Source organism: Ceratotherium simum, chromosome 19 (assembly GCF_057802395.1).
Source record: "Ceratotherium simum simum isolate JZ-2026a chromosome 19, ASM5780239v1, whole genome shotgun sequence".
NCBI lineage: Eukaryota > Metazoa > Chordata > Mammalia > Perissodactyla > Rhinocerotidae > Ceratotherium > Ceratotherium simum.
Genome location: NC_141918.1, coordinates 40282394 through 40296751, shown reverse-complemented (window position 1 = coordinate 40296751; position 14358 = coordinate 40282394). Strand labels below are relative to the sequence as shown.

At 38.7% G+C, this 14358-nt stretch overlaps 1 protein-coding gene across 1 annotated transcript in view; it reads left to right on the top strand.

The window, feature by feature from the left end:
• The window catches only part of MAN1A1 (mannosidase alpha class 1A member 1), a 153596-nt gene that overhangs the window by 120985 nt on the left and 18253 nt on the right, over nucleotides 1–14358 (top strand). The window contains exons 7-8 of the mRNA XM_004422269.3: nucleotides 7954–8077; nucleotides 10061–10154. Coding sequence (XP_004422326.1) covers nucleotides 7954–8077; nucleotides 10061–10154 — 218 coding nt within the window. The remainder of the gene's footprint in view (nucleotides 1–7953; nucleotides 8078–10060; nucleotides 10155–14358) is intronic.

Genomic DNA, 14358 nt, shown 5'->3' with positions numbered 1-14358 from the left:
ATGGTTGACTGACTGACTCAGTCTTACTTACTGAATTTGGCAAGATGTACCCCCAAAGTGCTTATTTTTTAACCTGTTGAACAAAATCATTTAATATTGTCCTTTTATACCTCAGAGTCTCTGCCAAAAACTAACGTTAGCTTTGGCATAATTGATAGTGAGCTGTTCTTTCCGATAGTAATTGCTCCATAGCGTCAGCCATGTCTTAAGATGAGTGGTGCCAGACTTTTACCTTTCATGGAGCAAGTAAAAATTTCCCTAATTATTGAGAGACTGATCTTGGGCTGCCAGTGTTTTTCTTTCATCAAAAAAGGATACCAAAAACAACAACCACCACCCACCTACTACCATTATTTCATTGAAAAAGATAAGTTAACATCACAAACATAGGAAGGACATAGATTCAGAATAAAAGACAGTCATTTAAATTGAATAAAATGTAGCCTACATAAAAATTTACCATCCTATCTTTATGTTCCTCATTTCACCGTATCTCAACTCTTAGAAATTGCAACTTCAGGTCACTTCAAGTTTGTGTTGGTAAACTATGTGACCAGCCTGGAGAGGGTGTTTTTCTTAAATTGGCTCTAAGAGGGCATATATATGGTGACACTAAATATAGGATTATATTATTTAGATATAAGTTAGGGGTGGGAACCCAAGACACAACCCTTTCATTACTGTGTCTTAATTTTATTAAATGAAGCTTGTGTTGAGGACCTCTGTGTCTTGGCACTGCCCTAGACTTTGGGATTACACAGGTACATAAAGTAGAGTCTCTGTCCTTGAAGATCTTAAAATCCAGTAGAAGTGAGCAATCCTGGGCATTCTGTTTACGGAAAGAGACTGTAGAACAGAATTTGGAGAATTAAAAACCTGGGGTCAGTACTGATTTCATTTAGCTTGATCCATGGATGATCCATAAACCCATACAATGAAAAGCAGAGAGAGATAAATAAACATAGCTAAATTCCACTGTAGTCTTGGATCTTAAGTAATGTCTTGGAATGATGATATGTGTTAAACTCTTACAATAGTGGAACAATTGTATCTAAAATCAAAGGAAAGAGATGTCTGGCAAACTAGTATTAGTGAATTACCATTTCTGAAGATGAAATATACTATCCTCCTATTCCATCCTGAAGTTTATTACAAAAGTATTTGGGTATAAATGCTTGTCTGTAGCTCCTCCTTTCTCAGGTTTAAAGGACTCGATGTGATTGTTTACAACAGATGGACCTGAGATATCCCAAGAGTTCTAAAGGCTACCAAATGTGGTGGGATATAATAGGTCCACATTGTAAAGAGAAATAACTCTGTAAACAGTGGGCATTTGTGCCTCCAATACACATTCCCAAATCCATCCTCATTATCAGTTTAGACAATTAAACTAACATCTTCCAGCTGGAATCTATGTAGACATTTTTGTCTGAAAATAAGTTAGCTTTAAAAAAGAAGTAGACATACCACTAAATTGTTTATAGTGACAAAAAATAAAATAAAAAATAAATTAGCTTCAATGTCCATCAGTATGTTTAGTAAAGAAATTCATTCCTACACTTATGGGGTATATTTAAATAAATTAGAATATATCCATTCAGTCAGGTGGTATGCACTCAACAACAGTGATGATGTGCACTGATTGGCATGGGAAATGTCCATGAAAAAAATGTAATGTGTATTTAAACATGTAGAATATGATTCCTTTCTTTTTTTTTAAAGTACAATAAAGTAAATGTGCATGCATGCCCACACATCCTAAGTGCACTGAAATGCTTTCTCATCAGTCCTACTAGCCTTTTTGGTGGTGTTCTCCAAACCAAATGATAGGATATCCCGGTTTGCCCAATAATTGGACAGAAACTGCATTCAGCTTATTTGCAGTCTGTTCACAGTGGTTAACAAGGAGATCTTACGCAAAGGACAGCTGGAAAACAGAATTTTGTCATCTTTGGACCACAGGAGCAAGTTATTTATGGAATTAGAGAGGGCTTATCACCATCTCAGTCATTGGAGCCTCCAGCCTCTCCTCCAATCCTACATAGTCAAATATAAGAACAGCAGTATTGAGGGTAAGAATAAACTAAAATAATAAGTATTCAGTTTCAATTCCATCTGAAATAACCACCCATAAGATGCAGCAAGATATGGTTAATTTTAAAACATTATTTTGACCCTTGGTTAAAAAATTTAAGTGTAGGGGCCGGCCCAGTGGCTTAGCGGTTAAGTGCGCGCGCTCCGCTACTGGCAGCCCGGGTTCGGATCCGGGGCACGCACCGATGCACCGCTTCTCCGGCCGTGCTGAGGCCGCATCCCACATACAGCAACTAGAAGGATGTGCAACTGTGACATACAACCATCTACTGGGGCTTTGGGGCAAAAAAAAAAAAAAGGAGGAGAATTGGCAATAGATGTTAGCTCAGAGCCGGTCTTCCTCAGCAAAAAGAAGAGGGTTAGCATGGATGTTAGCTCAGGGCTTATCTTCCTCACAAAAAAAAAAAAATTTAAGTGTAGGAATTCTTTGAAGATTTAACCCACATGCTGCTGTTCAGAAGCAGTAAGCCATGGATTATGAATTAATTCAGTCAAATGGCTACCCTTTATTAGCCACCCTTTCCCTGTGGGATAGCACTCAGGAAAGTAGTCCTCTCCAGTCAATTTTCTGTGGATGAGCTACCATAGAATCTTGACCAGTCTTAGAATGTCAGTCCCTGGAATTGTTAGTCCAATTCTTGGTGCGATCTTAGACTACGAACCTGAAAGATGGGCACTGTGCGAACGTTTTTGGGAAGGAGGCATTTGAAATAAGTGAAGCTGAAGTTGCTTAATCTCAAAATCAATTAGCTTTGGGGATGCAGTTAAATGAAACAATCATTCATGCACTTTCTAATTATTCTTTTCTAGTTTGTGCTGAAATCTGAAAGGAATAATATTGGATTATCTGCTCTTTTGAATTAATTATCCCTGTGTGCCCCTCTATTTGCATACAGAAGTAAGGCTTTACCATAATATACAGAACGTGGGGAATTTTTTTCTTCCAAAGCTTATTAACTCCATAGCCCCAAGGAGTAACCTATATTCTGGACTGTGAACTTGAAGGGAGTTTGTTTACTGATCAGCTAATCAGAAATTGTTCAGGCAAGAATCCTCTAGAAAATTCTTCATTGGCCCATTTCCCATTTTGCTTAGAATAGCAAGCAGCAAGGAAGAGTAGACTGAAAGTCATACCTAATGAAATCTGGCGATTTTTTTTAGAATTGTTTCAGTTCTGTAAATTCTTTATTTGTTGCATTTGATTATACAAAGTAGCCAAATGTATTTGTTAATGATCCAGATTATATCTGGACAATCTGTATAACATATAACTTTCGGTACCTCAATTTAAGATTACTTTGAAGGGCTATACCATCAATCCAGAGCAACCCTCCAGCTACTTGATTCATTACAAGCTCTAGGAAAAGAGTTAACAACCCTCCTGTGGGATTCAAACGTGAGCAGAATAGCATCGTTAGTACTGTAGTTCCTTTCTCTGGCGCTATTAACCATTCCCAGGAGAGAGAAGGAAAAATACATAATGCACATTGCTTATTAGAACTGTGAGGTCAGTAAATAATTATACCTTCTTGCTTTTCAGTGCAGTAGGGTGAGGAGGTATGTTACCACTGCTAATAAACTACAGTAAAATTATAGTCTCTAAAGCAACAACATAGCTTTCCACATTTTCAAAAGAATCATAGCACCTCAGTTTTTTAAAGACATGTTTCTAATTGCAGTTGCCAGAATCAGTTCTTTTTTGTTATAAGGTTTTCTTTTCAAAGAATTATTACCTTTGTAGAATACTGAAAATTTACTTTCATTGAAAATGGAGACATATATTAAATAATACTCCAGTTTAAAATGGAAGAATTGGGAGTTGGAGGAAACAGAAATAAATGAAATAGGAGTGATACAGACGTTTGAAGTTCTGTTCCAGGATTCTTTGAACCAAACACTTGGCAGCTCCCCAAATCATGTTAATTGCCTTTTTGTGTATGCATTTCCATATGCTGACTCATCGTTTTGACTTAAAATGCAATCATTATAACAAAATTGGGAATATTTAAATATTCTTCCCTTTTGTCCCTGCCTTATGGAACTGATAATTTCTGAACACAAACTGTTATTTTGTCTTTAGAATATTTTTCTAAAATATTATTAGTGTTTGTAAAATAAAGATAAAATGGATAAAGAACACTATGATGGCCTTTAAAATATTGTGATAATGAACTGAAGTTAAAGACATTTTAAATCCCCTGCTCTCTCAGATGAGATTCATTCTGACACAGAGGTCTAGAAAGCTTGAAGCCTTTGGTATCATGGGATGGCCCACTCACCCTGACCTCCAGACCAAGGGAGCAGAGCGTTCTCTGGACTCATTTCCCTTTGTCACAAACCCACCATGTTGGTGTCAAATGCCTATTGTCCATATATATCATTTTAGAAATTAGAGTCATACAAATATATAGATTCCTCTGGGGGCCTGCCCCGTGGCTTAGCGGTTAAGTGCGCACTCCACTACTGGCGGCCCGGGTTTGGATCCTGGGTGTGCACCGACACACCGCTTCTCCGGCCATGCTGAGGCCGCGTCCCACATACAGCAACTAGAAGGATGTGCAGCTATGACATACAACTATCTACTGGGGCTTCGGGGAAAAAAAAAAGGAGGAGGATTGGCAAAAGGTGTTAGCTCAGAGCCGGTCTTCCTCAGCAAAAAGAGGAGGATTAGCATGAATGTTAGCTCAGGGCTGATCTTCCTCACAAAAAAAAAAATATATATTCCTCAGTGGACTCATAGAATTTAGAGACAAAAAAGATCTTAGAAATCATTCCATGAGTGACCAGAACTTAGTTCTGACTCAGTGCATATCTGCTGTGCAAGTAGGCAGCCATTTCCCCAACACATATGTATTTTAGCAGTGATGGCTCGTGGTGTGTGCCCCATGCTCTCCCCTAACCCAATCTCCAGGTCTTTGCAGCTTTGCCCAAGAGAAGGCGGGTGACCTTATTTAATATCTAGATATAATTATGCCCTCTCTGTTTTCTTGAAACCCTTCCCTGACTTATATTTAAGAGTCAGCACAGGGGCCAGCCCCGTTGCATAGTGGTTAAGTTCGGCGTGCTCCACTTCAGCAGCCAGGGTTTGTAGGTTCAGATCCGGGGCGCAGACCTACACCACTCATCAGCCATGCTGTGGCGGTGACCCACAGACAAAATAGAGGAAGACTGGCACACATGTTAGCTCAGGGCTAATCTTTCTCGAGCAAAAAAAGAGGAAGATTGGCAACAGATATTAGCTCAGGGCATATCTTCCTCAGCAAAAAAAAAAAAAAAAGCCAGCACAACTGTTAATCTTACAATTTTACTGAAATACATTAATTCTGTAGGTTGAAAGGATGATAACCAAAGCCGTCCTTTCCTATAAACATCCTATCTATTCCAAACTCAGCTTTCTTTTTGTTAGCATGACTTATCCTTTGCTAATGCTTGTAATGTTTTTGCTCCCTATATAATTAAACAGTGATAGAAAAGAGTACTGTTTTCCTTCTGATATGAATGTGTGCAAAGAAGGAGAAAGAGAGAATATATATATATAACCCTTTTAAGTCTTAATTTTTTTAACATGTTGATTTTTTTTCCAGTATATCTCTGGTTTTCTCTTGATTAACCATATTAATAGCAAGGAACAAATGCCTGGATACAAAAGTAATTTGAATTTTAGTTTAGTACTTATGTACTGCTCAAGTTTCACGTCTGAGCATGCCGCCACATTCTCTAATACCCTGAACTGAAAAGAACCAGTCCCTGAAGATCTGGAAACGGCTGGGTCCCTCAGCACACTGTCCTCTTCCTTCTCCAGGATGAAGTCATCATTCCCTCTTACCCTGATATTATGGCTTTGTTTTTAGTGGTTCCCCTAGAACATAGAAATTTGTAGTACATAGAAATTTGTAGTTTTGCTTAATAGGCTTATTGACTTTGGTCAGTGATGGAATGGTCGGAATAAAAAAAATAATATGTCATGACAACAAATTAATGACCAATTACTATGTGCGTTTACCCTATGTTAAAATTGGAAAGTAGCTGTTCATCCTATTTGGATGACTGAATATTCCTTTAATCTAAGCCAACCAGGAAGATAAAAACTGACTCACATTCCCAGAACTTAATAAATATAAGGCATTTTCTATAATAAATGAATATTTGATTTTCCGATCTCAGTCTTTTATTTCTGTTTACTTTTTATTAGGTTTACTGTAAATCTATATTTTGGAACAAAATCTGGATTTTGCTCTGAAAAGAAACAGGGAATAAGCGTGAAGCTAGCCTAGAATGTCAGATACTAGGTATCCTCATTGTTTTCCTTTTCTTCAGCGTTCCTCAGCAGCCCTGCAGCAGAAGCAGTGACAGACTGGGAGGGTTTACTCAGAGTTGTGAATGATATCCAGGGGTAGGAAATCTAGTGGACACCAACCGCACTATTTAAATGAAGTCCAACTTGGAAAGAGAGGAAAGTGAGAAGTCCACAAGCCTCCAGGACCTGGCCTCAACTTCACCTTACAGCTTCTCTCCTGCCCCCTTCCAGCCCCTCCACTCCCCAGTATCAGGAGCCCCCTCCAGTTTCTGGCTAGCCCTTCTGCTGTGTGCTCTCTCCATGTCCACATTCTCCCTCCCACCATTCTTCTCTCACTAATTCTTAGTCACCCTTCAAGAATCAACTCAGGACTCTTCTCCTTGAAGGAACCTTCTGTCATCCCATCGTGTTGGCTTGCGTGTCCTGACTCTAGGTGCTCAGAGAACTCTTCACAGGTTTATCCTGGCATTTACCATATTCAGTTGGAGCTATTTATGCTTAGGTCTTTCTCCCGTTACACTATAAAGTCTTCGAGAAAAGAGGGGTTTATTCATCCTAACCATCCTTGTAACCCAGTGCCATGCATAGTCCCTGGCAAATAGTAGGCGTGTGGTAGGTGTGCATCTGAACTAAAACTAAAATGGGGGTTTTCAGCTTTACGCAAGGGAATTTATTGGTCAGGAGAGTCATTGACTTTATTCTTTATTTGAATTACCGTATGTCTTGATGTTTTAAGTGGCTCCCCAGAAATAACTATACCCAAGACTATGACCATGTCTCAAGAGCCACTTTCTGTATGTTTGTGTGTGTGTATGTTTAGGAATAACTTTTTAAGAAGCATTTCTCCAAGATGAGCCATGAGACAATAATTTCTGACGCTCCTGCCTTTGACCCCTTTCAGATTTGAATTACATAATTTTGTTGAAATTCTTCAGCATAGATTAAATAGGTCAGGGAATGAGTGAGTGCCTTGGAAAATATACTTAGAAAATAGGTAAAATAGTGTCAAGAGAAACATAAGAAAGGAAGCCTAGTAACTAGAGGGAGGGTTTGGGGAGGGGTGGAGTGAGTATATAACTAATGAACCTTTGAAATTTATCTTATGTCCAAGAAAAGTTTTGTATATAATGTAAATGTCTATAACAGCCCATGGAATCTCAGGTTGAAATTAATTAAATGTTAAAGGGGTTTAGGTGGGATTTGGGGCATGGTGGGAATGTTTTGGTCTAATTCTGTTTTATATTCTACTTGGAATTGGTATACATCTCTATATGGTCTGTACCTTCTAAAATCTTTGTCTGTTCATCAACAGCAAGTACAAAGCAACTTTTTTCTGACTTAAATCAACACTAATTCTCAATTTGGAGATAGGAGTCCAAGCCTGAAACTGGGGGCCAGTCAAAGACAACAACGCTGGATATTTTAAAATATCCAGAGTGGACAATTCACTGAGATGCCATTATTCAAAAACTGTCTCTTTCATTCTACTATTTAGAGCTGCAAAAAAAAAAAAAAATGGAATTAGTCTGACCCATAACTCTTCAATCTCTTCTCTTCTTTAGTGGGATTGGAAGGAACTGGCCCTGGGCCTCAGGAGGCAGCAGTATTTTGGCAGAATTTGGAACTCTGCATTTGGAGTTTATACACTTGAGCCACTTATCAGGAAACCCTGTCTTTGCTGAAAAGGTGAGAATCTCCAAAACGCTGTGCATTGCAAAGCAATACTTGTGAGAAACAGTTTCCTCTCTGGGGAGATTTAGTAATATTGGACGTGGAAAAGAACAACCAAGTTTAGTTTAATACAGCTCTTTATGAAGTTTTGTTACTTGCACCATTTCATTTAACCAAACCAAACCCAGAATCTTTTCCTGACACCATGCTCAGTATGAAAGGGCCTGGCTTACACGTCTGATTCTCTACACCTCAAGCCAGTCACTTTACCTTTCTGAATTTTTTTCCATATCTAAAAATACATAGTGTTGTATGGACTTGATGAACCAAGTGTGTGAAAGACTTTTTAAACTCAAAGTGTTATACAAATATGAGGTACCAATTGAATTGATTTTTAATTTTCAAGAACCAAACCCATAGATATTTGGATAAATTCATTCACCCCACCATTGTGCCCTTAGATTTCACCCTACTTCTCAGCTCCCCTTTACAGCAAAATTCCTTGGAAGAGGTTTCTGTTTGTTATCTTCTCCTCTTGTCTCCCATTCTCTTGAACACTTTCCAGTCAGGCTTTTCTCCCAGCCATGCCTGTCACGGTGACCAGTGAGGGCTACACTGCCAGATCCGGTAATCAGTCTCACCTCTCGTCTGCCTTGCCCTCTCAGCATCTGACGGACTTTGTCACTTCCTTCTCCATGAGATGCTCTCTGCACTTGGCTACAGGCACACAATACTACCCTGCTTTGCCTCCTTCCTCGCTGTATGCTCCTTCTCAATCTCCTTTGTTGGATCTTCCTCATTGACCCAACCTCTAAATACTAGAAAGCCCCAGGACTCAACCCTGGGCCTCTTCTTTGTATGTTCCCTCCCTGCTCTATTTCATCCATTCTTGGCTTTGCATACTGTGTATATGCTGTTGACTTCAAATTTACAATTCCAGTCCCAACCTGTCCCCTGAACTCCAGACTCTATGTTCAACTATGTATTCAACATTTCCACTGGGAGGTCTAAAAGACACTCCTACTTAAAATGCCTCAGACTCAACCCCCCAAGCTGCTTCTACTCCAGGCTTCAGTATCTTGGGAAATGGCTCCTCAGTTTACCCAGTGGCTCAGACAAAAACTCTTGAGGTCATCCTGGTTCTTTTTGGTAAACCCCAGGTCCAATCCATCAAGAAATCTTCTGGCTCTATCCTACTACCTCTGCTGCCACTATGGTCCAAGCATCCATCATCTCTGGACTCTGTGATAGGCGCCTGACCAGTGCGGCCTCTCTTGCCCCCAGTCACACCAATCCTGTAAAAACAAGTCTTCAATGGCTTCCCATCACACTCAGAATAAAATAAGGCCTCATGATGGCCTCTGAGGCCTGCATGACGTAGGCCTGGGCTTCCTTCCTTTGCTCTCTGACATTCTCCCTTTGCTTCCTCGCCTCCAGCCTCAGTGGTCTTATAAACCCACTCTCTTCCCAGAGCATTTGTACTTGCACCCCCTCCTCTGCCCAGGTTGTTCTTCCTCCAGTTTTCCGTGTGGCTTGCTCCTTTGCTTCTTTGAGTTTCTGCTCAAACATTCTCCCATCAGCCTCCCCAGATGACTCCGACCAACATGATACAGCCTCACCACCTCACTTCACTCTCTGTCCCATTACCCTCTCATACTTTTTTTTCTTAGCATTTATTACCACCTGACATATTATACTTATTTGTCTATTATATGTCTCCTTCCACTAGAATGCAAATTCCAAGAGGGTAATGACTTTGTTTACCACTGATTTTCCCTAGTTCCTTGTATGATATCTGGCATATGGTAGATCAGTATGATTGTATTCACTTACTGCTATTATTTTTGTAAGCTGGTGGTGACTATCTTTGTTCTAATTCTGCATCATTGAAATCAACTTTTTTTTTCTAACATGGAAAAATGTAATGAAGAAAGACAGAAGACTGGCACCAAAATTGCTTTTTAGATTTTCATAGTAACATTTCATTTTCTATCGTAGGTAATGAATATTCGAACAGTACTGAACAACCTGGAAAAGCCACAAGGCCTTTATCCTAACTATCTGAATCCCAGTAGTGGACAGTGGGGTCAATGTAAGTCAAAAGATTAGCATTGTTTTAGCTCTTTATGGTACCCAGCACTGTTCTAGTAACAGAGAGAAGGAGCACAAAAAAGCACAAATTTTGGGGAATGTTTAGAAAAGGGAAAAGGGAGCATGGTTCCTTTAATAAATAGGCTTCTGTCATAAGACAGACTGTGAATGTTACCAGGGAACTAGATTGTTTATTATTCATGCATAACTGTGAGCATGATGACACATAAGCACATTTAAAGCAATTAATCCGAGAAGGAAGATCTGGTCAGGATGGTGTGGGGATGTTAGCCTCTAACAAGCTGGTCATGTGGATTGAAGGGAAAATTGTTCTTTTGTGCTCATGACTGTCGGGGTTTTGCACAGATCATTCTACTTCATAACGTTATCTCTTTGCTTGGCTCCAAGAAGAGAGAGGAGCCTGAATCTCTAAGGGTGGGAAATTGGAAGAGCAAACAGTGCTTTCCCTCCTTAATTTTAAGCCAGCAGATAAAGGTTTCTTGCCAATAGAGTAACCTTTAGAGTAGAAGGGAGTATTATGCCAGAACCCCTCACTTCAGATCCTTAGGGACTTTGACCAGCAGTATAAAGATTCAGACTCATTGAAAGAAATATTCTCAAGCTGATTTGGAAAAAGAGGTGGTAGGTTAAGCAGCAGCTGAGAGCAAGTGAAGAATACCGAGTGAGATGCCTCGCTGTGCTGAGAGTATTAGCAATGCCTTAAAATTCTACTCTAATTTGAGTTTTCTTTATATTTAAATATATTTTTAGATGATTATGCTTCACTGTTACTTTGGAGGGACTTTTTAATTTAGTAGAAAAAAATGTGCTAAAATCTATGTGTATGTTTTGGTAATGGCTATGGAAAGCCTAACTCTGGAGATGATAAGACCATAATCAAGGTTGCCACTTAACCTAAGTGTGGTCTGCAGATCGCTGGATGTCCCTGAGACCTTTCAGCGGATCCACAAGGTCAAAGATATTTTTATAATAATAGTAAGACATCCTGCCTTTTTCACTGTATTAACATTTGCATTTGTGTCGCAATAGCAGTGGTGGGTAAAACTGCTGAAGCCATAGAGAGAACCATGGCAGAGGCACCAGATAGTACTAATGTCGTATTCTTTGACGCAGGTAACAACAGCAACTAAAAAGATGCCAGTTTCACTTATGAATGTTCTTAATGAAGCAAAAAATATATATATATTGATTCTAGTAAATCTCAACCACTGAGTATATGTCTTTGTAATATTCTGTATGATTAAATGGAAAGTACGCTTAAAGCACTTCGGCTGCATAATGAAAAATAGTGGTTGCCTCAAAGAAAAGTAGTTGTGTCATTGTTTGAGTTGTGAGCTGAGCTGGCCACTTACTGCTTCATGGGTCACCATTTTTACTTGAAAGAACAACTGAAGACAAACTGTGGTTATTCAGACTGGGTAATTGGTAGATATGGTCTCAAAAATGAGCCTGTCACTTCAGAGAAAACTGACAGTATCTGTGCCAATGATAAAATTTGAGCTTCTAAATGAAAATTAGAATTTTGGAAAACTTGTATATGCCACCATGAGCTTATTCCATTTAACCAACACTTAAAGATTTTTCTACTGAGATTGGTGATAATATTAACAAATATGGGTTTTTTGATCTTGTATAATGAAATGTGTCAGCATCTGCAAGTCTTCGTAAGTCAGTGAACCAATATTTTCCAAATGACCAATGCATGCTGTTACAAAATCATATGTGAGAAAAAGATCCATTCAAAGTACAAGATAGCCCAATGGATTTTAATGTAACAGTTCAAAAATTCATTGATGTGGTTTCTAATTACACATTGCAACTATTAAAAAACTTTAACCTTTAAAAAACCACCTGTCAAGTGTTTTTGTAGTACCCAAGAAAAATATTCACGATTATCTGAAGACTATTAAGATACTCTTCCCTTTTCCAACTGTATAAATATTTGAGGCTGAGTTTTCTTCATACACTTCAACTGGAACAACATATAGCAATAGATTGAATGTAGAGCAGATATGAAAATCCAGTTGTCTTCTAGTACCGCAGACATGAAAGAGATTTGCAAAAATGTAAAACAGTGTCAATCTTGTCACGAATTGTTGTTTCATAAAATACAACATATTTTTATGAAGAAATTATATGTTAACATAATGGGTCTACTATTGTTATTTTAAATAAACTAAGGAAATAGTTTAAATTCTGCTTTAATTTCCAAAATGGTAAATATTGAAAGATATTACATAAACAAGTTCTTTAGGGTGCTTATTCATTTTTAAGAGTGTAAAGATGTGCTGAAGCTAAAAAGCTTGAGGGCCACTAGATATTTGAGATAAAATACAGCTTGAGTAGCTTTCTAAGTACAAGATAACTAGATATGACTCTCTAAAAGGACAAGCATTTTTAGAGTTCTCCTTCTCACGAAGGACTTCAAAAGTTGAAGAGAAGTCTATGGTTGACTGTTTTCTTCCTGTGATTTAGAATGTAGAAGTCATTGTGAAGAGGGACAAAAGGAGTCAGTTGTACTAGAACATCCAGCTTCACCTTCTGGGTCACCATATACTATGCATTTGGCCATGTTTCCTGGTACAAAGAGGCCTTTATATTTGGATTGCTTGTGGGCCAATTTCCTGATGGAAAAACAAACAGGTTGATGAGTCTCATGTCCCTCCTCCCCCGCGCCCATCCTGTGTTCCAGCCACAAGGAAGACACACTTGTGTTTTCGTTCTTTAATCAGGGCCTGCTTGGCCTCATCCAGGTCTTGGTTTGTGCTGTTTCCTCAGCCGTTTACTGTTCTTCCAGTTGCGCCAAGGCCTAGCTCCATTGCCGTTTCTTCTAGAGGCCTTCTTCTTCAAGACCCTGATTGGAATTTGTTGGCTCCCACTCCTCTACTCACCCCCTTCTTTCTCCCCGTCCCAACACTTGGGTGCTTTCCTATCGCAGTCCTTTTCCAATGATTCATATACTTACCCACCTTTCTGGGAATCCAAAACTTTGAGAGCAGTGACTTTGTCTTAGTCATATTTGTTAACCCAAAGCATAGTATCTTGCACCTAGTAGGAGTTTACTTACTTGAATTTAGAGAATACTCATGCACTCTGTGTCCAGTCTGACCATCTCTCTGCCTCTGCTTTCAATGATGGCTCTATTTATTCTCTTTGAACAGTTTGCCCCTGCTCCTCAATTGTGGCTGAGAGGCAGCATCCAGTCCTGCTCACTGATAACATCTTGTGACTGTAGAGGCCAGATATGGGGCTCCGGGTCTATAGACAAAACAATTATCTCCCTTCTTTGATTAATATAACAACATTAAGATACATATAGTGTTACTAGCATCATTGGAGGATTGCTTTGAGGAAAGAAGTTCAAATTCAGATGAAGTCTACAAAATATTAAAAAATGAAGATAATTGAGTATTTAATCCTTTTTGTCTTGATTATTTTGCTATTTGCTTTGTTTTTTCTCTTCCTAAGTATTAGGAATCTTTTTATGGAATCCATTCCTGTTGGGAAGAAAAGAATAAATTTACCCCCTTTAGAGAAGAACATAATATTTGAGTGACAGTGGTACATATTACCTTTAGAGCCTTTGAGAATAAAAATACCATATACTTTCTGTCTAGAAGTAGGCGGTCCTTTCCTGCTGATAAAATCAGATATGTTCTCTCCCACATCCACCAAGATATTTATACAGGACTCTGTTGCCAACACAAATAGTCATCCAGACATGGAGGAAGCTTAGTGAATGGTATGCTAAATTATCAAAAAGACTTTCTCTTCTTTCTCCTCTATGTTCCTTTATTTTGATTCTTTCCCAATATGAAAATTTTATAGGCAAGAAATAAAAAAATGGAAAATTAGCCAGCACTTACCAAAATTAATTAAAACAACTGTATTATTATATAACCCTTTTTCCTTTTTTAAAAATCACTAAATGCCTAAACTTGCTTCTTCCATCCATTAGAGAATCATAATCCAAGGGGGAAGAAAATGAAGCTCCTTTGGCTGTTAGTTTTCAACTCTCATTGCTTTAACTCTGAAGGACATGTCTGGATTGTGGCCATCATTTGCTGTTACTTCATTTAGTCCTTGTTATTTTGACACTAACCAGACAGCGACTTGCTTTACCATGCATCACTTGCCTTTGTCTCCTGCAATCATGTTTATAACAACAGGGCTTATTATTGATG